This window comes from Heliangelus exortis, chromosome 17 (genome assembly GCF_036169615.1).
Source record: "Heliangelus exortis chromosome 17, bHelExo1.hap1, whole genome shotgun sequence".
Lineage (NCBI taxonomy): Eukaryota > Metazoa > Chordata > Aves > Apodiformes > Trochilidae > Heliangelus > Heliangelus exortis.
In genome coordinates this window covers 15,508,563-15,534,531 of record NC_092438.1, presented here as the reverse complement: position 1 = coordinate 15,534,531, position 25,969 = coordinate 15,508,563, and the positions used below count along the sequence as shown (strand labels likewise).

The 25,969-nt window shown below is 59.5% G+C and overlaps 1 protein-coding gene across 5 annotated transcripts; it reads left to right on the top strand.

The window, feature by feature from the left end:
* Window positions 1-1,573: 1,573 nt before the first annotated feature.
* On the top strand, window positions 1,574-17,008 carry SBK1 (SH3 domain binding kinase 1). 5 transcript variants are annotated; one of them, XM_071760603.1, is made up of 5 exons: window positions 6,853-6,999; window positions 8,447-9,110; window positions 13,379-13,581; window positions 13,691-13,893; window positions 14,321-17,008. In XM_071760603.1, exons 3-5 carry the CDS (start codon window positions 13,386-13,388, stop codon window positions 15,101-15,103), a joined length of 1,182 nt encoding a protein of 393 aa, XP_071616704.1. In that variant the 5' UTR covers window positions 6,853-6,999; window positions 8,447-9,110; window positions 13,379-13,385; the 3' UTR covers window positions 15,104-17,008. The 5 variants fall into 5 exon arrangements, with proteins under 5 accessions (XP_071616701.1, XP_071616704.1, XP_071616702.1 ...); XM_071760600.1 differs by lacking the exons at window positions 6,853-6,999; window positions 8,447-9,110 and adding an exon at window positions 1,574-2,311; XM_071760601.1 differs by lacking the exon at window positions 8,447-9,110.
* Window positions 17,009-25,969: the final 8,961 nt, after the last annotated feature.

The window sequence follows — 25,969 nt, the reverse complement described above, 5'->3', positions numbered from 1 at the left end:
CCTTGCAGTCTGTTTCTGGTGAGTGGGTGCCTGGGTTGGTGCCAGGGCCTCGGCGCCATACCCGGGGGGCTCTGGGTGCCCGTGGGAGTCTGTCTGTGGTGGGGGGACCTGCCTGCACCCCGTGGGCTGGAGAAGAGCTCCCCAGTGCCAGACACCTGTGGGATGCTGATCCCAGCTCCCAAGGACCAGCACAGCAGCAGCATCCCTGCAAACACCCTGCCTGCATCCCTGCCTGCTCCCCCATCACCCCTGGGGTGGGCAGACAGAGGTGCCCAGCAATTCATTCCCTGTGCCCTGCAGAGGGGACATGGTGTCCCCACCCTGTGGCACATCCCCCAGCCCCCTTTAGCCATGGGTCCCCAGCAAGGACTCTGTAGGGTGAACTCCACTCGCCATGGCCAGGGACAAAGAGAAGATGAGGCCTCGAGGGACCTTGGGGTAACAGAGTCTGGTTAAGGGCAGGAGAAATGCTCGGGATGGAAATAGCTGAGGGATGAGCATGGCTCCAGGATGAGCCCTGCTCTGAATCACGAAGCTCCAGCTGCTCCTGACTTCAGGCAACATTTGCTTGCCCAGCAGGGCAATAAAATCACCCAACCCCCAGGCTGGGTGCCCTGTCTCCTGGGGCAGCCAGGACGGGACCCCCGGGAGGCAGGGCCGGGAGATTTCTGGCCAGGGGAAGCCAAAAAGCCATCGATTTTTGCCATTAGGAGGGGAGCGGCTGGGAGGCTGGAAGCAGAGCCACACGCTGAATAATTCATGGTGAGAGATGACAAAGCCTGCGTCCAGGCTGGGGAAACCTCTCTGTGTCACCCCCAAGGACGTGGCCTCTGCTTCTGCCCCGGGGCAGTGGGTGCGGGCTCGGGTGAGGGGCTGGAGCAGCTCTCAGTCCCGGGGGGCCCAGGGGACCTGCGTGGGACCCTGACCTGGTCCCAGCAGATGGGGACAGCGAGACCCCAGAGCTGTCCCGTGAGGGTCTGCAGCCACGGGGCTGAGGGGGCTCCTGACCCAGCACGCTGCCCCGAGATGGCCTGGCTTGTGCCCTGGAGGTGGCTGGACACCACTGCCACAGCTGCCCTGGCTGGCACTGATGGCACAGGGACACCCCTCGTGGGGCAAGGACACCCCTCGTGGGGCACCATGATGGTCCTGCCATGAACAGCCCAGTCTGGCCATGCAGCAGGGAGCAGCTCCACAGGAATTTTCCCCGGGCCACCTTCTCCACCACCATTCTGCAGGGCACCCACGGACACCTGTGGGCAGCCAGGCTGAGTCAAATCCTCTCCTGGTCATGCCATGTGCCAAGGGTTGGCCAGGGCAGAGGCTGGGGAAAGAGCAGGAGCGGGCACCAGGGGACAGAGCCCGGGTGCCTCAGTGACACCCATCACACCAAGGGGATGTGCTGAGTCTGCAGGTCTCAGCTGCAGCCCTGGGTGAGCTCCGAGCCCTGAGCCCCGAGCCCAGAGGGTGCCTGGAGCGGGGAGAGGGCCGGCAGTGGCAGCTGAGGAGTTAACTTCCCAGCCTCTCCGCATGAATCTGGAGCTATTAATACTCACACACTGGTGTAGCTGTCAGAGGAGCGGCTGCTCTGCCGCCCAGACCAGCCCCGACGCTCGTCCGCAACTCAACTTTCCTGCACGGTGCTCCTGGCCCTGGACATCTGCCTGCCAGACCCTGCCAGACCCTGCCAGACCCTGCCAGACCCTGCCAGACCCTGCCGGACCCTGCCGGACCCTGCCTGCTGCAAGCCCCTGTGCAGGGGAGACTTTCCTGGCAGTGCTGTGGGCACCATCCTCTGTGCCCAGCGCCGCTGGGTGCCACATGGGTGCTGGGTGCCACTGACAGGCAGCCACATCCCCCTGAGCAACCACAGGGTCTGGCCAGGGTCTCATCCTGTCCTGCCAGACCCCCCAGCTCGGGTGATGCTGCCCCAGGCCTCTGCTCACACCTCCTGAGGACCAGTGCCACCTCCAGCTGGGTAGCACAATGGGTGCCAGGGTGGTTTTGGACATCACAGGTAACAGGGTGACATGGGACACGGCCCAGCCCAGCGCTGGGTCCCTGCGTGGTGAGCAGCCATCCCCAGCACCCAGCCCGGCCGCCTGAGGAGCTCCCCAACACCATGGCCTCAGCCTGAGCCTCTGGCTGCCGGTGGCACTGCCGAGGAGAAGGAAGATGCCAACACCCCTCCAGCACTGCCTGTCCCGTGGTCCCCCTCACCCAGGTGTGACAGCCACAGGAGCCGAGCCATGGATTCCTTCTGCTTCGTCTGCTTCCAGAAAGAGGAGCTGCAGCCCCTGCACCTGCACAGGTCAGTGCCGTGGTGCCCAGCAGGGCAATGTGCTGCTGGGGGACATGCCAGGAGCCCTGAGGGACACGGGAGTGTGACACCGAGCCGGGCTGGGGGGTGATGCCTGGCATCCGAGCTGCCTTGGCCGTGCCAAAGTTTCCCTTGGAGTAGGTGCATCCTCTCCTGGCTGGAGGAGACTGTGGCCTGGTGCCGTGCCATGCCAGGGAGAGGCTGTGTGTGTGGCTCCAGCGTGTGCTGCCCCAGGGCTCAGGGTGGGGGTCCCGGGGGTCCCGTGCCATGGCGAGCAGTGCCACTGTGCCCATGGGAGGGGGGCTGCTGGCTGACCTGTGCAAACCCACAGCACCCTGGAGACATCCCATTCCCACTGGCCTGAGCACGGTCCCCAGTGTGCTCCCAGGGACAGGGCAGTTGGGTTGTCCCCAAGGAGGGCACAAGGCTCCCCAGAGCCTGTCCCTTTCCCCCCAGCCCCCCCCCAGAGGCTCCTCTCCCACCCGCGCTGCTGAGCGGCAGCCAAGGGGAATGTGGCAGTGCCGGAATTAGCCCTGCACCGGCTGGGCTGCGAGCTCTGAGCGCTGGCACCGCTCCTGCCCAACTGCTGCTCCCTGGCATCCCGCCACTGCCACCTCCTGTCCCACACCCCCATCCCCGGGGCACAGCTCCTGCCCCGCCACGGCGGGGAGCCCCCTGGGAGCCCCCCGGGAGCTCCGCACTGAGGTCCGGGGGTGCCGGTACCGGTACCGGGCGGGTGTCCAGGCAGGGCTGTGGGCCAGGCTGTGGAGACGTGCCAGCCCAGGTGATCTGTCCTTCCTCCGGGCGTGCAGGAAACAGTAGGATTTGGTGTTAAATCATGTGGGTTTGGACACTGTGTTCCCATAGGTTGTTGCCCACGAGCTCGGCGCTGGCAGGGAAGGTGCTGGGAGTGGGGGGGAAAAAGATGGAAAACGTGCCTTGGATTGAGGTGCTGGGGAGGGGTGAGGAGCATCCCCTGGGCTCCTGCCTGACAGCCCATCCCGGGGTTGGAGCCAGCCAGGTACACCCACCCTGGGCCACAAGTGGCACGAGTTTGGCGTTCTCAGGCAGGGAGGGGAGCACCTGAAGTGGCAGTGAGGGGGCCCGAGGCCCCGCGTGGTGGCTGCAGCAACCACCCCTCCCTGTGCAGGGGGACAAGGAGTGACTGACCCCCGCGGCTTGTCCCCAGGGACCTCTCCCCATCCCCACCTTCAAGGGTGGGCAGTGCTGGGAAAGCTCCCCATCCCCAAGCCCCCCCAGGTGTCCCCAGCAGCCTTTCCGTGCCTCCAGCCCCCGGGGACAGGGCTGTCACCGCCTTACACTGCCCGCACAGCAGCCACGGGGCTGGGGACCCCCGGGCTCTGGCGGGGGGTTCTGGCAGACGGACCCACCGAGTGCTCCCCGCTCTGCCACCGCCCGCCCCCGGGCCTGTCACCTTGTCACCCTGCCCCCGGGGAGCGTGTGTGCCCACGCGTGGGCGCGGTGGCAGCGTGCCTGTCCCCGCAGCCTCTAGATGGTGCCAGGAGAACGGGCTCTGTGCCTTGGCGGCCGAGCGTGCGGTGCCAGGCTGTCCCGGGGGACCGGATCCAGATCAGTGCCGTGACCCTGCTACACCCAAAACCCCACCTGCCCCACGAGGAAACCCATTCTGCATCTTTTCAGAAGAAAAGATGCTACCCAGTGCTCCGGGAACCATCTCCCTCTGGCCCCTTTCCTCCTGCAATCCCAAAGGCTGTGCCGGTGCCTGCACAGGGAGGTGAGGCTGGCCTAACAGCAGGGACAGGGCAGAAGGTTTGAGGGGCTCGAGGGGTGCTACAGGGGGGGAAGAAACACCTAAAAGCATCTGTGAGGTGCCCGTGGCATTTCCCCAGGCTGAGCGTATCCCCTTCCACCGGGGCTTTGGTTCCCAGCGTCCTTCTCTGCTGTGTCGCCCTCCCTCCTTCCCTCCCTCCTGCTCCTTCCCAGCATCCCTGCCAGCATCTTAGGGAAGGTTTTAGCTCACGTCACCGGAGTGTGACGGGCTGCTGGTGGCCATGGCACCCCGACCCGTGTCCTGTGTGGGGCACGGCCCCTTGGCTCCCACTCTGCTGGGGGGCACCAAGTGGTGGTGAAGGGACAAGAGACCTCATTGCTGAAGTTGAAGTGGATCAGCCTTGCTAGAAATATTTAGGGCTTTTCAGGTCATCTCCCCTCTGAGTGCATTTCCTGGGATTTTTTTTTTTTTTTTTTTCCCGAGCAGAAATCCTGGAGGCATTCATGCTCCCTTGGGGAGCTGTGGGCTCATTGCACCACGGGCTGGGATGAGCTAGGTGATAAACACGTTTGAACTGTCTCCTTTGATCTCGCTAATCTCAATTAGTTGTTAATATTCTTGATGTGTTTTGAAGACTCAGGATGCAAACTTTAAATGGTGCTACTGGTGTTACTATTGTTCAGTCTCTGTGTGTGACCCCTGTGCCGGTGATGTGCTGATCTGCAGCCTGCTCGGCCCCACGGAGCCCCATAGAGCCCTGCTGAGCCCCTCAGAGCCCTTCTGAGCCCCTCGGAGCCCTGCCACATCCCCGCTGGTCCCTCACCCACAGCTCAGCACCCGGAGCACAGCCCAGTCCCATCCTCCAGCACCGGGGCAGTGACAGCAGGAGCCGAGCCACAGGAGGGGTGTGCGGTGCCATCCCTGCAGCTCCGCCCGGCCCTGTGCAGGCTCCCCGGGCCCCAGCACCTCACACCTGACCTAGAAAGAGCCCCGAGCTATAAATAGGGTGAGCCAGAGGAGATCTGGGAGGCACAGCTAAGAACACGGTGATCAGGAGGCTGAGGGAACACAGCTGGGGGGTGGCACAGCAAGGGCAGACAGGGGACACGGGGGGACAGGTGCCTTGTATGGGTGCTGAGGGTAGGGACAGGGCTGGACCCACTGTCCCCAGCAACCCACGCGTGCATGTTGGGCTGTGGTGGCTTTTACCAGCCCACGTCCTGCTCATGGAGTGGCACAGGGAGCACCTGCCAGACCCCAGCTCTGTCCCCTCTCCCACACCATGCCCTTTCCTGGCACCTTGGCCCCTAAGCTGCTCTTCTGCCCCTTCCCAGCACCCATCCAGCCATTCCCTGGCTTTCTGGGTCACGGTGATGCAGGGATGCTCCATTCCAGTGGGGCTTGTTCCTACTTGGAGCATCCAAGCCAGGGGTGCTGGGAGCTGTGGCAGTGGCAAGTCCAGGGGGGTCGAGGGGACCAGCAGGCTCACAAGCCACAGCTGCCTCTTCCGTACCCGACTGGAGGCTTGGGATGTCCTACATGGCTGCCAGAGAGGAGAAGGGTGGCAATGTCACAGCATTGGCACCAAACTAAAGAGAAGTGTCAGAATGTGATTCAGCCTCTTGCTTTAAAGTCATTCATAAAAAAACCTAATTGCTCTGTGTGCTAAACTGGAAGTGGATTAGAGCCACCAGTGCGTCAGTGGCCAGGCCTCCCATTCCCTTCCTGGTAGTGGGAGCTCTGTTGGCAGTGGGATGACCACGGTCTCTGCTCACCCGGTCTGTGCAGTGTGTTGGAACAACCCACTGTGGTCCCTGGGACCCACAGCTGTGGGTCAGCTGAGGAGCAAAGGGACCTGGCACCCAGTGAAGAGCCAAGGAAGCCCCAAAGCAACCCCCAGCCCATGCCCTGATCAGCTCCAGTGAGCCCAGAAGGAAATCCAAAAAGACTGAATGTGCCCAGGGATGCTCCGAGGAGGAGCACGGTACCTACCCCTCACCTTGCTCCAGGAAAACTGACACCATCTTTTGGGCTGGAGGTGCCCGGGAGTTCCTGGTGCCTGGTTCCTGGCTTGCTGAATGTGTTGCCAAACTGTGACCAGGCTGAACCGGAGCTGGTGCAGCGTTTCTGCCGCGGACGGCGTTCCCTGGCTCGGTGCAACTGTCCCACCGGTTCGGGGGGAAGCCGTGTGTCCTGAGCGTGTTCTGGAGCAGCACCTGGGGGGGCGAGCCGGGTGAAGGAGAAATACAAGGGGAAGAGTTACAAGGAGAAGAAACACAAAGCCCGGGAGAAGACATCCGAAGCCTTGGGAGGCTCAGGGAGGACAGGAGGCAGGGGACCTGCTGGCAGTGGGATGTGGTCCTGTGCAAGGACGGTTTCCATCGGGTGGTGCTGAACCCCAGATGGTCCCTCCCGGGCTGTCGGGGTCCTTTTGGCTGCAGGCGGTGGCGAGCGGGGTGGAGAGGGGGCGAGGAGCCCGGTCCGCGGCTGAGTTACCGGGAGGTCCCTGTCCCAGCCCCGGCTCATCCGCCCCTGAGCTCCGAGCCCTGCGGGAGGCGGCCGGCTCAGCGCTGCCCCCCGCCCCGGAGGAACCCACCCGCGACCGCCGGGCGGTGCCGGCGCTGAGGAAGGGTCTGGCCGAGGGACTGGGGCAGGCAGCGCCCTGAATTCTCCCCCCGCCCGCAGCTGCCGGGGCACGGTGGCGGAGCCCCCCCCTTTCATCCTTCCCGGGGGCTGCGGGGCGGTGCCGGTGGCGGGCGGAGCGCGGGGCGGGGCGGCGCGGGGCGGTGCGGGGGGGCCGCCGCTCTCCGCTCCGCTCCTCCGGTAGCGGCGGCGGGGCCGCGGCATGAGCCCGGCGGGGCGGGGGGCGAGCGGCGGCGGCGGCTCCTCTCCCGCCGAGGACGGGGCGCGGCGGCTCGCCCCACCGGTAAGGCGGCGGTGGGGAGGGGATGAGGGGGGCGCGGGGGGCACCGCCCTCTCCGGTACCGGCCCGCGCCTTTGTGGCGGGGCCGCCCTTTGTCTACCCGCACGGTGCTGGGGTGGGGGGGTGGGGTGGCGGGTCCCCGCACGGCACAACCGGGATGAATGGGAGGAACCAGCGGGTGTGGGGAGGATGCTGGCCCCGGGGGTCTTGTCCGCTGTCTGGTCCCCCCCCGGCCGCTGCCACCTGCCCCCCGGCCCTGCGGCTGCGGGGACAAATTCGGGGCCGGAGACGGAAGCGGCGTGAGTCACACTTGAGAGGAGTTTGTACCGGAGCGGGGATGGAACCGGGGGACCGTGGGGGGGCTCCTGCCTTGCTCTGCCTCCGGGGCCGCGGCCGCGGCCGATTTCCCGGAGATAAAAGGGATCCCGGTGAAACGGGGAGGGGGGGAACGGGCGGGTCTGGAAGGATGCGCTGAGCTGGGAGGTGGCTGGAGACTGGGGAGCAGGGAGAGAAGAGAAGGGAGGAGTGGAGAGGAGAAGGAGAGGACAGGAGGGGAGAGGAGAAGAGGAGGGAGAAGGGAGAGGAGGAGAAGGAGAGGAGAAGGAGAGAAGAAGGAAAGGAGACATTTCAGGCCATCTCCCCTCAGCTCCCCTCGCTTGCCCTCGTCATCTCCTCTTGGTTTCCCTCATCTCCCCCTGGTAGCTCTCATCTCCTTTTGGTAGCCATTATCTCCCCTCAATAGCCCTTATTTCCCCTCGGTGGTCCTTTCCAGCCCCCCCTCGGTAGCCCACCTCTCTCCCTGGTTGCCCTGGTCACCCCCCTCAGTTGCCCTCATCTCCCCACAGTGTCCCTCGCCACCGGGATGGAGCAGGATCCGGCCTCCATCCCTCTCCAGCCTCCCGCTGCTGCAGCTCGGGAAGGGGGAGTGTGACCCACTTTCCTCCGGGGCCGGCCTTACCGTGGCCGCGGGTGGGTGATGCTGGCTGGGGGTCCTGCAGCACCTCAGGGACGGGTGAGGGGTGTGGGGGGGATGGGTGGTTTGGTCTCAGCACCCCTCCACACCGCGTCTGGCACTGTGGGGGGGGCAAAGCTTGGGAATGCCAGCGTGACCACGGCATGGCTGTCAGTGTGTGCTGCCCTACCCTGCCCCGGGGGCGAGGGGACGAGAGGCTGAGGCAGGGGACAGGCAGGAATGTCCCCCTCGGTGGGAGCCAGGGCGATGCTGGGGTCAGAGCAGGATCCTGGACCCCGGGCTGCGGGCTCAGAGCAGCCCCACCGCAAGCAAAGGCCGTGAAGACCCTCGGAGCCCCACCAGCCAGGGCTGGTGCTGGCAGCAGGGTGATGCACCTCGCTGCCCCCGGGAGTCAGAGGAGGTGAGGGTCCTGCTGGCCCTGCCCCGGGGGAGCAGGAGGGTCCAGGCAGGTGCCGCTCGGGGCGTTTGTCTTTGCAGATCCCGAAGGCGTGATGCTGCCGGTGCTGGTGGAAGAGTTTTGGGAGGGAGATGATGGCAGGCTGATGAAACCAATCAAACAATGAAGTAATCATAAATCCCTGGTGCTGGCGACGAGGCGCGGTGAAGGCAGGAGGAGCTGGAGGCTGGAGCAGCTGAGGTCCTAAAGAAGCCATCTCACTCGTCAGGAAAAACCCCAGGAGGCTGAAACACCTCTGAAAGGCAGCCAAGGTCCCACTGTCAGGGGTCTGTGGACGGTGTGGTGCAGACAAGGGCAGGAAAAATCCTACTGGAAGCTCGGGGAGAGCAGTGCAGAGGACACAGAGGATGGCAGCAGGAGGGGAGAGCCGGGGCTCCCTGGGGAGCAGCAGCCGCCCATTGGAGGAGAGAGCCCAAGCACTGCTTTATCTGCTGTTCCCAAATTTTTCATGCTGAGGCTGACTGTGAAACCCGAATCCTGGAACACAAGGCTGAAGAGGCTTGTCGGGGCTGACGGCTGAGATGGGAGATGGTTCCTGCTATGGGGGATGCTACAGAGGGGTGTGCCCGGGCCTGATCCTGCCCTGCAGCTGAGACGTCTCTGCCAGGAGAGCCTGCGAGCTTCTGGGTGTTTGTTGGCTTTGCTGAAGCAGATCCTGGTGCCAGGCATGCTGCTCTAGTCCAGGCAAGGAGCTGGTATGAGGAACTCTGGATAAATGGGAAATCGGTGCCACTGTGCAAAGTGCCTCAAACTGGGAGCACTGGGAAGTCCTGTTTTGGCAGAGGTTTGTTGCTGGTTCAGGCTCATGGTGCAAGTGGCACTCCAGTGCTTCCCAGCACCTTCCCACCACCATGGAGCTGGCGAGAGGTGGGAGCACACAGAGACGTGTGCCATCCATCACCTCTGGGGGGTGACAGCTCCTCCTGGGTGACAGAATGCTGGCAGAGTGGCTGCTCCCTGGCTGCTGCCCACCCACAGCTGCTGGCACCCGTGCCACGCGTGAGCTCCCAGACACACTTGGCTTGTCCTGAGCCACGCTGGGACAACCCCAGGGTGAATGGACCTTGTCCCTACGAGTGTTTTGCTGCTGTTGATGGGATGGGAGGAAGGGGTTCTTTGGAGGCAACCCCTTGCCTGCCTGAGGTGGTGGCTCCCACAAGGTGCCTGTTCCCCCCTGCGCCCATGGAGACCTCGGCCTCGTTAGGTGAAGGTGCCTTTGTGAGCCCTCCCTGGGTGCTGGTGTGCTCTGCCCCAGGGACAGCAGTAATAACACCTTGCTCTGGTGTGCTGGTCCCAGCGGCATGGAGGAGATGATGAGGATGTCCCCAAAATGGGGTCAGGAAGGGAGGTGGTGGAGGATGGAATGAAGCAGGATGCTGGGATGTAGTGGCTCAGGCATAGGCTGCCCCCTCACCCTGGGGTGGTGCTGGAGGTGGGGCTTAGAAATTACTTTGCCAGCTCAGCAGGTTTTTTTGGGGAAAAGAGGGGAGGTTTGGGAGCCGCTTGGGGTGCAGAGGGAGTGAGTTCCCTCCCCATGGGTGCCCTGGCCTCCAGCCTGCCAGACTCAGTGCTGCCCACTGATAAGACCCATGACACCATAATTCATGAGCACGTGGCTGTTGCAGGGAGCATCACAGCAGTGGAAGGGTCTTGGCATTGGGGGAAACCAAAGCTCTGCAGAAAACATGTGGCACAGGGCAGTACATGGCAGTGCCTGTGCCCACCCCGCTGCCCAGCAGTGCTCCTTTCTCTGCTCTCTAAAGAGAAATCTGGGTCTTGTAAAGCCCCCCTACCCTGCCCTGTGGAGTTTCTCCCTTCCTCTTCCCAATTCCTTGCCCTGGAGCAGCCCATGGTGTGAGTTCTGGCTCCTCACTAGGCTGCCAGCATGCTGCCTCACCATAGGGACCCCCGTGTTGAGCTCCAAACCCCTCTTCCTTTGACCTCCCTCAATAACCGGGTTGTTTTTCTGGCCTGTCAGTCTCTGATATGGCTGCAGGGGATTGTATTTTTTTCCTTTCCCCTCTTTCTTACCCAGCAGCCTCCTCTTTTGGGTGCCTGAAGGAGCTCTCCCGGGTGGCCTCTGCTCCTCTCAATGAGCTCCTAATGAGTTTGCAATTACTTATTGGCAGAAGTGATGTGCCCAGGGCTGGGTGTGCAGCGGAGTGGGATGCAGAGCAGGGGGAAAACGTCCACTTGCAAGGAGCAGCATTGGGGTGGGTGCAGATTGGTGATGCCCCTGCTGCCCAGTGGGATGCCGGGTTCCCTGGAGCTTCTCCACAGTGCTGGGGATGGAGCTGGAAAGGTTTGGGGAGGGGAGCAGCCGTTGCCGACGGGAGATGAGTGGCTGCCTATAAATACCTGCCAGGGAGAGAGGAAGAGGTGGGTGGATTATCCTCCTCACTCAATGAGATAAATGGTTCTGAAGCTTAAACACAGAACAATTTTAGTCTGAATAGTAGGAGAAAGGGTTCAGGATGAGGAGATGACGCCACAAACCGCCTGCGGTGAGCAGCGGGGTCCCGATGCCACTTGGCAGCATCTCTGATGCCTCTTTGCTGTTTCCTGGGGTCTTGTGTCACAGGGATCTTCACCAGGACTCAGCCAGGATGTGCAATGCTCCTCCCTCCTTTTAAAAACTATTTTTTCAAGAACACCAAAGCAATCAAGCCAGGTACCATCTGCTGGGAGGGTGGTTTTGGCTTCCTCCAGGTGTGGCACTGGCTCCTCTTCCCCACTGGGCTGTGGAAGCAAGAGCAGAGCTGGTGTGCTGGGAAAAGGCCCCGTTTCTGCTCTGCTTTCACCCAGTCTGGCACACATCTGCACAGGCAGTGGTGTTGACATAACCTGCATGGACAGAGGATGCAGAACCTCCGTGCCAGGCTGGTGGCATTTCTTGTCACATCAGCACCAGCACCCTGTCCCCTGCCATCCCTGTGAGCACTTGGAACCAGCTGGAAATGAGCCCTTGCTCCCTCTCTCTGCTGCTGACCCGCTTTGCTGCTGACATCAAACCCAACGTGTTTTCAAAAGCATTTCAATTTTTAATGAAAACTTCTACACTTATGCTTGGCTTGGCCTCGGCACGTGGTAGGATCCCATTTCTGATGGAGGTTTCTCAGTTGGCGGTGGGAAAGGAGCTGCCTGGAAAACCCAACAGGTTTAACCAAGGAAAAAAGCAAACATCCCTTGAGTTGGGGAGCTCTGTGAAGCAGCTGCCAGTCCTTCACCTCCTCTCTGCCATCCCACCACTTTGCTTTTTTTTCCTCAAACCCCAACTTTGCGGATGTGCATAATTGCATTTCAACACTGGTTAATTAAGAGACATTGATGAGCATGATTGTAAATTCAAGTGTAGACAGAATTCTTCTCGCAAGGATGCTGGGAGCTGTTTTTAGTCATGCTTCCATCAAGCTGCTGCGCTGATCCACCTCCACCTCCAGCACCCAGACGCTGAAATGGTCTCCTCTTCCAGGAGGCCAAGAAAACACTATGGAGATGAGCTGCTTTGGAGATCTTATGAGTCAAGCCGTTACATTTTTGGAACATCATGATGTTGAAGTTCCTTTTCTATTTTTTGCCCAACTTCCCAGAGAAAAAAAAAAAAAAAATCAAGAAGCTGAGAGGCAGGAGATCAGGTTCAGCCTTGTTGGGAAAGGGTTAGGAGGATCCTTGGGCAGGACCCTGACCCTGGAGTGCTGTGGGTTCTTCTCAGACTCCATCTTCTGGAGGCGTGGGCTCCCTGTATGGGTGTTTTGGAGGCAACAAGCCCATGGCTGGTCCCAGCTCCATCCTGATCAGATCCAGTGGGCACCGTTGGTCCCAGAAGAAAGTGGGATCCATTTTGGGTGGGTTTTTCCTCCCCTCTGGTGAGACAGCACATTAAAAATCAAAATATAAACCAGCGCCCACTCAGCTGCTGTCCCATGGCTTTTGCCAATCTGCTACAAAACAAGGAGCAGCTGGATTTATCTACTGGGGTCCCCGTGGCCCTGGGGACAGCCGTGTCTCTGGTTTGGGTTATGGGGCAGCTGGTTGGGATGCTGGGATTGTGCTCTTGGGGGATGATGGAGGGTGAGGCAGCATCTTGAAGACATCAGAGGAGATCCCAGTGGGGGTTTGGTGCTCTGGTGGGTGAGTCCAAGCTTGATGTAGCCAGGGTGAGGAAAAACCTCTTCTGGTTTGTCAGGAGTGAGGAATGTGGGTCCTGTTGTCCATGTGCTGCTGGCAGTGCTCTGTGTTGGAATGTCCATTTCCTTGGTAGAGGAGAGCCAGGAGTTGGTAAAGGTGGATGGTTAGAGGTATATGGTGGAGTGATGTCCTACTGAGTCCTGCTTGGTGGCTGTGGCATGGTCCTGGTCCCACTCCAGAGCATCGCTGGCTACTGGGTGGGTTTGTCTCTGGAGCAGGTTCTGGGGCTCTGCAAAAGCTGAAGGGTGGAGAAGATGGGGCCAACTCCTGGGGTCCTCACTGGAGTGAGGAACCCCAAAGGACCTCAACTCTCATCTGGTGCTGTGGCCGTGAAAACACCAGGGCCTAGAAAATGTGTGTGTGTGTGTGTGTGTGTGTGTGTGTGTGTGTGTCCCTGTCCATGTCCCTGCCCTCCTGGCTCTTCTGTGCCCAAGCCCCGATTTTACCCCCAAGCACCCCAAAAGCTAGAGGTGCCAGGGGCACTGCACCCCCAGCCTGCTCCCATGGAGGCTGGAGCATCTTCTCCAGAGCCATCAGGTTGGTGGCCCCTGGAGACGTGGGGGTGGCACCTGATGGGTGCTGCTCAGCACTGCCCAGGGCAGCCTGGGGCCCTTTTGCAAGGTGTCGTGGCTGCCAACTGCAGGGATGGGATGGGATGGGATGGGATGGGATGGGATGGGATGGGATGGGACGGGACGGGACGGGACGGGACGTGTTGGCTCTGCAGCACCCCCTGAAAGCCACGCTGCATCTCTGCCTTGCAGCGCAGCCATGAGCGCAGGTTCGATTGAGCAGGAGCCGTCCCGCAAGCTGGCGTGCTGCGGGGTGCCCCTCATCACTGAGGACATGCAGTCCCTGGCCATCCGCACCCTCTCAGGCACTGACATCAGCAAGCACTACGACCTCATCCGCGAGCTCGGCAAAGGCACCTACGGCAAGGTGGACCTGGTGTCCCACAAAAGCACAGGTAAGGGGAGCGGGGAGGGGTTTGGGGGGGACGCGGCCACGCTGGGGACAGGGTGCCTGGCACGTCCCAGCTGTGCCCCGTGCTCACCTTCACACCCTGCTCGCTGCAGGCACCAAGATGGCCCTCAAGTTCGTCAACAAGAGCAAGACGAAGCTGAAGAACTTCCTGCGGGAATTCAGTATCACCAACACGCTCTCCTCCAGCCCCTTCATCATCAAGGTCTTCGACGTGGTCTTCGAGACCGAGGACTGCTACGTCTTTGCTCAGGAGTATGCCCCCGGCGGGGACCTCTTTGACATCATCCCGCCACAGGTGGGAGCCCCTGCCCCTCCCTCTGGGAACCTTCTTGGGGCTGGGGGCTCACTCTTCCCAGGGTGCTGAGCAAGCTTTTGCTGTGCTTCAGTGGCCACACAGCATAGGACCAGGCAATCCTCCTTGTATTGGCTCTGACCATGCTGGGACCCATCAACCCATCCCTGGGGTGGGCCAAGACCTGTCCCTAGAGTATCCTGGGATTCCTCACACATCCCTAGGGTGGCCTGGGACACACCACCCACCCCACCAACCCATCACCCGTGCCTAAGGTGGCCCAGGACACACCACCAGAGAGCACCCCAGATAAACGAGCCGTGCCTGTGTCAGAGGTGTCAGGACTCACTGCTGTGGCAGTCCCCGAGGTGGGTGGGATGGTGACGGGGTTCAGAGGTGCGTGGCTGACACCATGTCCCTGCTCCCACAGGTGGGGCTCCCCGAGGAGCTGGTGAAGCGCTGCGTGCAGCAGCTGGGCCTTGCCCTCGATTACATGCACAGCAAGAGCCTGGTGCACCGGGACATCAAACCGGAGAACGTCCTGCTCTTCGACCGCGACTGCCGCCGCGTCAAACTGGCCGACTTCGGCATGACCCGCAAGGTGGGCTGCCGGGTCAAACGCATCAGCGGCACCATCCCCTACACGGCGCCCGAGGTCTGCCAAGCCGGGCGGGCCGAGGGCTTCGCCGTGGACACCAGCATCGACGTTTGGGCTTTCGGGGTGCTCATCTTCTGCGTCCTCACCGGGAACTTCCCCTGGGAGGCGGCGGCGGCTTCCGACGCCTTCTTCGAGGAGTTTGTGCGGTGGCAGAAGGGGCGGCTGGCGGGGCTGCCCTCGCAGTGGCGACGCTTCACGGACAGCGCCCTGCGCATGTTCCAGCGCCTTCTCGCCCTCGACCCCGAGAAGCGCTGCCCGGTCAAGGAGGTTTTCTACTTCCTCAAGTGTGACCTGATGGCCGAGGTGCGGCGCAGACCTTCCTACCGCTCCCGCAAGCACGCCGGGGACAAGCTGCCGGCCGGTCCCCATCGCCACGAGGTGTCCGGCTCCTGCACCCCTGCCCCGCTCAAGAGGACCGTCCTGACCGAGGGGAGCGGAGCCCGCGGCTCCGAGCCCGGCGTGGGCCCCCCGGGGACGGCCGGCAGGACAGAGGGACGGCAGGACAAAGGCAAAGGGCAGATGGTCCTGGCCACAGCAATAGAGATCTGCGTCTGACGGCGCTGGGGTGGCACGGGGCAGCTGCCTGTCCTGGCCCCCTGCCCTGGCGAGGGGTTGCTCGTGGTGGTGGCATGAGCCAGGACCAGGCTCTGGGTCTCCCAAAGCAAAAAAAAAAAAAAGCAAAAAAAAAAAAAGCAAAAAAAAAAAAAAAAAAGAAAGAAAAAAAAAAGAAAATCAAACAAACAAAAACAACGAAAAGAAACAAAAATGAAAAGGACAAAACTGGTTGCGCAATGATGCTGAGACCTCCACCCCGCCTGGGAGGGAGCCCTGCCGAGGGCACCCCTCACAGCTGGGGAGGACATCAGTGTTCCTGGCCCCTGCCACGACCACTTTGCCCTCTCCAAGGCCCTCCCCCTAGGGTGGCATGGGGAGGGGTCTTCTCCCAACACAGGGAGGATGAGTTGGGGGAGCTGTGTGGGTGGGGGGTCTGGGGCAGCCAGCACCCACCAGCTCTCCCCTGCCCCATGCTCAGCCCCCACAGGGGTGAGGGAAGGCCGATGACCCCGCAGTATGGAGGAGGCCTTTGGGGGGGTTGGGTGGGTGGGATTTGCCCCATTCCACTGGTCCCTGCCCCTCCAGCAGTGACCGGGAAAGGATGGAGGGGTGGGTGCTGGGCTGGCCACAGGGAGCTGGGGGGTTGCCGGCAAGCCGGGGACCCCCGGCAGCCCCAGCTGCCACAGGAGGTGCTGGCAGCCATCGATGTAGCAAGTGTCCCTGTCTGTGTGTCGTTGTGTTTCCCAGGCACAGCCAGACCCTGTCCCCCTGCCCTGACACACACCAGCCCCAGACCCTGGCCGGAGGAACAGGGCTATCCGGTGGGTGGGATGCTCAGGGCCAAGCTGGTTCTGCCGTGGTGGCACTGCCATGTCCCCTCTGCAGACTTTTTGTACCCAGGGACTTGAAAAGGTGGTGGAGGCACCAGGGTAGGAGCTGGGGAGCAGGGGAGAGGGCTTCAAGCATCCTTCCAAAGGTCCCCGTGGCTCCCCACACTGTCCCCATCACCCCTCCTTGCTGTCACCCTTCCCAAACCCGGGTTCCCTCTCCTGGGGCTGGCAGGGAGGAGGCAGGGGGTAAATCCCCCCACAGGGCTGGCTGCGGTGAGGCAGCTGGTGGTGGCAGGAGCCCCTTAGTGACAAGGCCGTGGGGTGGGGTTTCCCCTCCTGGTTTCAGGCCCCCAGGGCAGCCGAGGGCTCACCCCGCTGCCGGGATGGGGAGGCCGGGGACACCCCGAGGCAGCAGCACCCAAGCCCTGGCATGTTTTGGGCTTCCCTCCCATCGGTCGGGTGCCGTGGGGACCCCCCCGTCCCCCCAATTCCCCTGACAAAGGGCTATAACGCTATTCAGCAGCAGCAGCAGCAGTTTACAGAGCAGGCGGGCACCCGGCCGGACCCCCCCCCGCCACCGCCGCTGCCCCTGTCCCTGCGGCACCCACCTCTGCCCCTCGCCCGCCCACCCGCGGGGCTGAGGGTCGGTTTTAGACGTAGCATTGCCCCGATGTAGAGACGCTAGGCGCGGTTTTTTCTCCTTTTTGCCTTAGATCCCTCGATGTCCTCGATCTTTCGTGCAATAATGTAGATAAGGGATCATCCCGGGCGGCCGCCGGAGGGCCGGGTCGGACCTGCCCGGGTGCTCTGTCGCCCACGGCGGGGGGACCGGGTGTGGTTTCTGTTCCCGTCGAGGTCGCTGTGTCCGTAGGTTGTCGGGTTTTTATTTCCAATTCCCTCGGCTGTCGGGTTTCGGACCTTCTTCCCGTAGGAGAGGCTGTAGTGTCACAGACGTTACCTCAGTTTGTCACTGTTAAAAAGGATTAAAAAACAAAAAAAACAAAACCACACAAAAAAACCTTAAACCATGAAAATGGCAAAATACATAGTTATAAAAGCAACAAAAAATTCTCAATGGCAGTGAAGACTTTTTTTTTTTTTTTTTTTTTTTTTAAGTAAAACAACTGTGATGCTGCTTGTGCAGGTGGGGGCACTGCCTGGTTTCACCCTGCAGTGGCCTCGGGGCTCACTGTTCCCCCCCCCATCCCCACTGTCACGGTCACCCCTGGGCAGGAGGGAAGGGGAGGAGCACAGCGGGGCCATAGCAGCACCCATGGGTGGGGGGCACCCAGCTGCCCTCCGTGTAGCCCCCTCCAAAGAGGGAGGGCTGCCTGATGCCAAATGTATTCCAGCCACGTCTGCAGGCTAATTTCAATTTCCTGGTAATTATGCAAATGAATGTGGATTTAATTAAGGGCAGATTTCATTAAGGTCTTCTTGGGGAAATGAGAACAGGGTGGGGAGAGCAAGGAGGAGGAGGAGAAGGCGAAGGCAGGGAAAGAGGGATGAAGGCAGTGGCTGCCCTAGAAGATAAATGGCTGATGGGAATCTGATGGGATAAGATCCCTTGGGAATGGGGGTCTGCCTGCTCCCTGCCATGGGATCCCCACCACGGGAGACCCCAGCACAGAAGTGGGGGGCCGCGGGGGTGCGGTATGGATGGGGGAAACCACCCAGGATGGGCCCTGGAAGATGCAGCAGCAGCAGCTCCCCCATCCCTGCCCAGCTCCATCCCTGCCCGGGGGGATGAGGGCAGTGAGCCCCGAGCCTCAGCAGAGCTCAGCACTGAAGGATTTCATCTCCTTCCCCTTCCCATCAGGGCAGGGAAAGCATTTCTTTGACACGTGATTTTTTTTTTTTTTTCCCCTCTTCCCCAGCTAAAAATACAGATTTGGCCACGCCAAGAGGTCTAGGAAATCAATGTCATTGTCACCAGGCTCTGGCTGGCAGGACCCCCTCCTCCCCAGTTGCAGACAAAAAAGGAAACGCTGCCATTTGACGTCTTTGAAATGAACCATTCGGGCTGCGTTCAGCTGAACTGCCTTTAATTCAAAGTGAAATGGCTAATTTTATCCCAGCAAGGTCGGGGATGCTGAGAGCCCATCAGTGCTGGGAGGAGGGGGCTGCTTGTCTCTAGGTGAAACCTTCAGACCCCAGAATGTGACAAAAGCAGCAGCTTGGCAAAGCCATCAGCTACCCACGTCCCCTCTGAGTTTGCTGCCCAGAAAGCAGCTGCCAATGCCACAGCTGCTGACCTTGGGCAGTCCCCGAGGGATGGATGAGAAGCACAGGTGCTGCACCCCCCCAAAAAAACCCAAAAAACTGGGGGATTTGTAGAGATCCTCCAGGTGGTTGTGAAGCTGGAGGGATGCCAGGTGTGAAAACAGCACATGTGGGATGGGTGCAGCAGGTCCAGACACACCAGCAGCCCACAAAACCAGATACTTCCCAAGCTGTGAAGGCCAGCTGGCCCCAGTTGTGATCCTCAGCAGTGCCTGCCCACCTCTAATTTCACCCAGCCCTCTGTTGCTGGATCTGAATTTTGCCCATTTTCCCTTAGAGATGTTAAGTGAGCCACTGCAGCCCCAGCTGAAATACTGGAGGTTGAGATTAAAAATAACAGTGAATGATCTGCTGGTTTGGAGCACAAATGATCAATGCCAAGCTGGCATCACCAAAAAAAAAAAAAAAAAAGTCCCCAAGCAAGGCCTTTAAAAGGAAATATTTTGCCACCAAGATGCTGCTTCAGCTCCCTGATGACTCAGGAGGAGCTGCAGGATGAGGCCCATTGCAGGCGTTTCTGAGCAGGAGGAGAGGGCAGGGTCTGAGCTGCTGGTGGCTTCCCAAGCAGGGACAGGGAGGGGACATGAGCCAGGGGTGGCAGAAGCAGGCATGGAGTGTGCTTCTCAGGGCTGACCCACTTTCAGGATCACCAAGCTGGATGGGCATTAGAGGGAAATGTGACTTGTGCTACCCAGCAGCTGAGCAAATGGGGTGAGCTCAAGGCCACCATGGAAAATGAGGAACAAGGCACTGCCCCGGGCTGCTACCAAGGACAGGGGCTGGGGAAGGATGCATGGGGACACCTGATGGCATCCCCAGCAGCTGCAGAGGGGATGCAGCTCAGGGTGTCAGAGGGAGGCAGGATGTGTCAGGGGGCAGTGTCCTTCCCTCTGCTGGGGAGATGATGGACATGTGTCACTCAGAGCCTGGCAGCTGCTGAGGGGCCCCTGTGGGGACAAACTGCTCGAGCCAGGCAGCAAAAACCATCCTGAGGTGGGGAAAAATCCAGTCCTGCTCCTGCAGGGTGGCTCAGCACGGCCAGAGCTGGTGGCAGGCAGGGAGAGGTGACCTTGTGTGGCAGATCCAGCCACCTGTGGACAAAGGGAGAGCAGAGTTGGTTGCACCCCAGCCCAAATCCATCCCAGCCCATCTCCCAGGTAGGTCTCTGCTTCCTGGGAACTCCCCATGAGTATCGCAGAGGGAGCAGCTCAACTCTCCCAGGTGCTGCCTCAGCTCCAGCCTCAGCCAGCCCGGAGGATTTTTGTCATGGAGGCTCCTGGTGTCTCCAGCTTGGCTGTGTGCTCCCTGCAATGGGTCTGAACATCTTTTTTTCACCCATAGGTGTTTCTTCCCCTGGAAAACCCAGTGGTTTTCAGCTGGTGAATGGGTGGGTTGGTCCCTCCAGTGGGAGGAGGGGGGTAACCTGCATTCTGGGGGGTGGTGAGGTGCCAGAGCCCAAGGGAGGTGTCAGGGAGCACATCCAGCCCCACACAGCCCCCCCACCCCCCAACAGTTGGGCTACAGGCTCCGGCTCCGCAGGCCTCCCGGGTTGCCATGGCAACTGCAGCATCCCAGCCTCGGCAAGGACAGGAGATCTCCACCATTCCCACACTGCCTGGCCATGGCTGAGGATGCCAGCACGGGTGTCACAGCCACCCCCCTCAGACCAGGCTTGGGGTGACACAGGCAGCACCTTCTGTGTGTAGGGTGCTATCTATGCTCAGCTCCTGGGTGCTGGTCCCCACTCCTCCTGATTCAGACCTTCCTTCCCACTCCTCTGAAAGCCACAGGGCTGGCAGCAGTGGGTGCAGGAGATGCTTTTGCATTTTGGGCAAGGACCTGCCCATTCCAACCCTCCTGCAGCCTGGCACTGAGCCCATGCACAGCTCACACCACTGCAGCCACCTGCTGGAACATCCCTCTGCCAGACACAACGTCCCCAGACCCCCTGGTCCTCCCAGAGGGGACAGGGTGGGCAGTGAGCTCCCAGATCACTGTCACCTCGCACTAATTAGAGCCTCAGCACAGGCAGCCCTTGCTCTCAGCAGCCTTGCAAGACCTCAGCTCTCAGCCCAATGAGGTCTGGAGCTAAACCCTCACTGACACTGGTGGCATTGGGCTGGAGAGAAACTCAGTCTCTGAGCCCCTTACACCTCCAGAAAGGTCTCCTGTGAAAAGCATTAACATAAGATTAATAGAGGCTTTAATAAACAGTGAATCACCCGCTCATAGAGCCCAGCTCCTGAGCCATCTGTAACACCTCAGGGGCTTAAAGGCATCCAGAACAGGCCTGGAACACACTTAGAGTGGATGTTAATCCCCTTGGAGCCCTGAAGAGACCACACCAGAAAGAAACTTGCAGATAAGAGGTTGCAGATGAGACAAGGGACCTGCCACCTTCAGAGCTTGGGTCAGAAGCATTGTCCCCTCCCAGGCTGGCACGAAGGCAGGCAGAGGGATTTGGGTCACCCTTGTGCCCATGAGCTGGGTCAGGGTCCCCAGCAAAGCAAGGCCAGGTTGGGCAGGCACAGCCCCTGAGAAAGGGCACCCATCCTACTGAGGGAGCACAGGACACTGCCCCAACCAGGGCAAACACTGAAAGTGGCCTCAAGTCCCTCTCCTGGGGCTACACCACCTGAACAGCTTTACCTTGTGCCCATCAGCACACTCCTTGATGAAGCTTCACCCCTTCATCCCTCTGCTCTACACCTCCCCAGGAAGATCCCTCCTCCCAGCACTGACAGTCTCAGGGATTCCAATCCCCTTGCTCAGCCTCCTCTTCCCCAGGCTGAGGAAGTTCCAGCTCCCTCAGCCCTGCTGGGATAACTCAGCTGGGACACATCTGCAGCCCCTCAGGGAACTGACCCCTCCAGCCTGCAGCACAACACAAATGCATCCCCCAAGCCCCAAAGGGGCTGCCAGCTGGGGGAGAACGTTCAGCTGACCCTGACCTGTTGTGGAAGATGATGAAATTCCTGGAGACAAGAATCCATCATCTTCTGAAGGTCATGGAGCTCTCAGGAAGTTCCTGATGGCTGGAAAATGGCAAACATTGCACAGAACTTCAAGCAGGAGGACTCCAAGGGGTAAAGATAAAAGGGAACCCCCAGACCCATCTCTTTACCTGGCAGAGCAGTCAGGCACAGCCCCAAGGAAGGGCCAGGGACCTGGAGCCCAGCAGAGCCCAGCAGAGCCCAGCACCATCCTCCAGCTCCCCCCTGAGGTTTTATAGACACAGCCCAGACCTGGGCAGGAGCAGGAAATGTGGGACTGGCCAGAGACAGCAACACAGCAGGAGACTGCTCAGGAATCCCTGCAGCAAGGACCAGTCCCAGCCTGAGATGGTCCCACAGCCATGGGATGAGCCCAGCTGGGTTCCTCCTGCAGGACCTGGGAATGTGATGGTTCTGCATGGGAGTGGGGATGGGAGGATGGGTGGGTGGAGGGATGAGTGGATAGATAGATAGATGGAGATGGAGATGAACAGATAGAGATGGACAGAGAGACCCTGCAGTGTTGCCTTCTGGTGGTGGCCAAGCCAGAGACAGGTTTGCCCTCAAGTGCTGCCAGCAGTGAGTGTCCCAATTAGAGCATCTCAAAATGCTCCTGACACACTGGGTTGGTGTCTGCCTGAGCCAACCCCTGTTCCAAGCAGTTTCATCACCCACAGCCTGAGTCAGCCCCTGACCCGCTGGATGGAGCCTGACAGACAAAGCACCCATTGTGCTCCTCCAGCCTCTGTCCCCTGGGAATTGCCAAGCACCCATTAATCAGCAGCTCCTGCTGTGGCAGGACAGGGAGATGGGAAGATGGAGCTGCAGGAACAGAGAAGGTGGGGGAGAGCTAGGACCTGAGCCCAGGTCCTGATCCCAGGCAGATGATGGGGAGACAGATGCTTCCCCTGGTGGGACCCAGCCCCACCACTGCCATATCCTGATGCTGGCCTCACCCCAGCTCTCCAGCAGGGTCAGGACTTGTGTGTGGTGCTCCATCAATCCCTGGAAACCCAATGGATTTGGCTCTCAGCCAGGAGAGCTGGGGAAGGGAAAATACCTGTGACCATGGGACCCGTGTGGACCAAGCTCCTCCAGCCAGGCCAGGAATGGCTGATGGAGGGAGAGCTCCAGGAGGTCCTTCAGCTCCTCACAAGCCAGGTGTGGCTCTCAGGAGATGAAAACCAGAGCCTGGTTCCCAGCCCGTGGATATGCAGCTCGCCTGGGCAGTAAATCCTGTTTGCCATGGAGTGATTTTCAGGCTGCTGGGTCCGAGTGGTGACGTGAGACATCCCTGGTCCTCAGCAGGGCTCACTGCATCTGGCCACAGCAGAAACAACTTTCTGGACACTGAACGTAAATGTTAAGAAAAAAATTAAAAAGGTTAAAGACTTATTCTAGCCCAAATCGAATCCACCTTGGTGTCAGGGGGGTGTCTCAGTTCCAGGTGTCTCCTGTTTTTGGATCTGCTTAGCACAGCAAAAGTAAGGGGGGAGGTGAGACACCAAGGTGAAATACCTACAAATTTTGCTCTGGGGTGATGAATTTTATTTTGGGTTTTTTCCTTGTCTCTTTCATACAGAGAGGGGTGAAGGAGTCCTTTTGGCCAGGATGCAAAACCTCTGAGCAGCTGCTGCGTCTGCATGGGTGGCTGGCAGGGGGATGTCACCCACCTCTCCCAGCAGCTTTGGGACCCTGACCACACAATAAAGACAAAGCATCCACACCCAAGGGTGCTGGGGTGCAGGGCTGAGCTCTGCAGGGGATGTGGAACTGCTCTGCACCCCCAGGCACTTGTGTCCTGAAGGGGCTGGAGAATGGGGAGAAAATATAAGGTGGGCTCTGGGTGCTGCATCCCCTCTTCCCTATCACAGGACCCTAAGGGGTTAACACAAAATGCCACCTCCTGTATTTTATCTCTCCTCCATTGAGGCAGCACTGACACTGGCAGCAGAACAATGCTAAATTCTGATTAGCTCTGGTTTTCCAGTGAGAGGGGAGGCACGAGAGGGTGGGGAATTAATACTATTCTGCATAATTTTTAATCTAAATTCCATTTCTTTTCTTTTCTTTCTCTAGGAAGCAAACAATCTAGGGGGTTTTGTACTCAATTTCTTGCTTTCACAATCTAAATGAATTGTTTGCAAGTAGGAGCCAGCTGCAAAGCTGGCAACCTCAGATCAAATCTGCCTTTCTCCTGGTTCTAGCAACCACTAATTTGCTCCTCAGCTCTGATGAGCTAATCCTGTCTGCCTCCTGGCCCTTTGCAGGGAAAAGCAGAGTGAGAGCTGCAGCTCCCTTTGCCAGAGCTGGTGATGTCTGTAGGGTCTGGGGTGCTCCTGGTTGTCAGTTCTTGGGAGAGGAGTGGGGATGCTCTGGGAGGAAGGGCTGGCGAGGTTATTTCTGGAATCCTGGCATTTGGGAAATATCAGAGGATGATTCTCTCCCCTGTTCCATGCAGGGGGTGCGAGTTTGTTACACTGAGACTCACAAGCTGGGCTTTAAAAGAGGAATGGAAGGCATGGCAGCAGCCTGTCACTCACCTTCTGGTGCTGACCCATTCTCATGAGGTTTCTGGTGCACCCGGGGGACGTGGCAGGGCTGGCACCTCTATCTCACAGGTGGGAAACTGAGGCACAGGTCTGTGTGTGCTGGGGCTGGCTGGAAGGGAAGGTGGCACGGGATGCCTTTTATGCCAGGCCCTGGGTTGGTTTTTTTCACATGGAGAATTAAGTCACAGTCTCAGCTCCTGCCATGAAGCTCAGAGAGCTTCACAGCGAGCCAGAAGCAGGTCAGGGTTATCTGGATGGGATCTCCTGCCAGCCACACAGCATCCCCTCCCTGCCCAGCTCCCTCTGATCCCATTTTCCAGGGGTCCAGGTGAGTTGGACAGGGTGCTGGTGGATCAGGGTTGGCTGGGTTCGGGGCTGCTGCCCCTGTCCTGCAGGCAGCTCCAAGGCCTTTTCTGTCAGCTGTGTTTTTATTCCTACAAGCTCCTTTTTCAGGTCACATTCCCCGAGTGCTGGGGGTGGATCCTTTTAATTTTCATTTGTTTCAAAGCCGTACGTGGCTTCCAAGCATGACAGAAATGTGCCTGGAGTGCAGGAAGTGCCCTACTTAGCTGCAGGAGCAGAGCAGGATTTTCCATGGAGCAGGCTGACTCCTGGGACAGGGCCCCTGCTGCCCTCTTCCCCTGTGGGAACCTGTTCCTGGGGCTTCTCTTCAGGAGATGTTTGGTTCCACCATAGAGACCAAACAGCCCCAGCAGGCAGGATGCTCAGAGGAGCAGAGGTCTGGAGGACACTCCCAAGTTCAGCCCCCAATCTGCTGAGCAAGGTTGGGACAGGTCCCTCTCTGGGTCTCACCCCGTGGACCACGACCACCTCTGGTTGCTGAACTCCCAGCTGGTGTCAGCTCATGGCCAGGGAGGAGGAGGACTCGTAGCAGCTCCCCAGGGGGAAGGCAGTGCAGAGCAGGGGTTCACCCTGCCAGCAGCACCTGCTCTGCCTCAGCAGCATTTAGGGAATGGCAGGGAATGCTCTTGCTGTGTCCGGGATGCCCGGACCTGGATGCACACACATCTGAAAATAAACATTTCTGTCTGCTGGGCTCCTTGTGAGCTGGTGGCTGGGCCAGGGCTGGGCTCAGTCTGAGCAGCCCCTGCTTCCATCCCCTGCTTCCACCAGCACTAGAGGGATTTGGTTCGGTGCCTGCCAGAAGCAGGGAGCAGAGCTGGGAATATTTGCTTTTTCTCTTCTCTATTACAGAAAATGCTCTAAGCCTTTTTTCTGATAGGCTGACTTCCCCAGAGCCGTGAGGCAGAAGGGATTTTATGTCAGCCAGAGACACAGAATGTCCTTTCCAAAGGAAACCAGGAGGCAGCCTGGCCTTGCTGCCCTGCCACAGCACAGCCTGTCACCCTGTCACCCTGCTGTCACCCTGCTGTCACCCTGCTGTCACCCGGGGAGAATCCCACTGAGCCTTGGGGAAAGCTGCAGAAAACAGCAGCCACACCACTCGTGGGAAGTTTGGGGGAGCATTGCCTGGTTTGAAAGCAGGAACAGAGACTGCAAAGGCTCAGTCTCCGTCTCTGCCTCTTTCCAGGCTCCATCCTCAGAGCTGGAGGCAGCAGCTCTGGGTGCTGTGCTGCAAACATCTCTGGCTCTCCTGCTGGGCCTTCCCAGGGAGCAAAAGGGATCTTGTTTGGTTTGTACTACACTTTGATGATTACAGACAGAGTTTTAAAGGTATTTATGCAGTTTATTCCCATTAGCTGCCCACGCATCTGCTAAAAAACCTGGAGCTCAGTCTCTCCCTTCTTGAGCTACTGAGAAAACACCCATCAGCCCATCCCTCGAATGAATTTCTCCCTTCCATTTGGATTTGGGCTTCTGAAACACAACTGCCTGCACACAGGACACATGTCAGCCAGGCAGCAGGGCTGAATGAATGTTTCCTGTGACTTATTTTGGAAAACTATCACAGTGTTAGTGATACTTTTATACTAAGGAAGCATAACTCTTACTAAGTGTTGATTCTTCCTAAAAAGTAACTAATATCTATGGAAAATAATGAATCTTTATCAAATTCTGCAGATGTTTGGATCCCAAGTAGTGCCATCACTGTGATGTGGAAGACCAAACAGGGGTTTGGTCCCACCTTCTGCCCTGTGCTGACCTCTCAGGGTAAGCCAAGGCTTGGGGCTGTGACAAGGAACCACCTCTGTCTCACAGAAATTCAAGTTTTCTTCTAAAATTCAA

Bases quoted from the DNA above. Each gene is read 5' to 3' on its own strand.
- SBK1 (XM_071760599.1), top strand. From the start codon at position 11,916: ATGGAGATGAGCTGCTTTGGAGATCTTATGAGTCAAGCCGTTACATTT. The intron at 12,272-13,378 runs GTGGGTTTTTCC...TCTGCCTTGCAG, and splicing joins GAAAGTGGGATCCATTTTGG to CGCAGCCATGAGCGCAGGTT. The intron at 13,894-14,320 runs GTGGGAGCCCCT...CTGCTCCCACAG, and splicing joins TTGACATCATCCCGCCACAG to GTGGGGCTCCCCGAGGAGCT.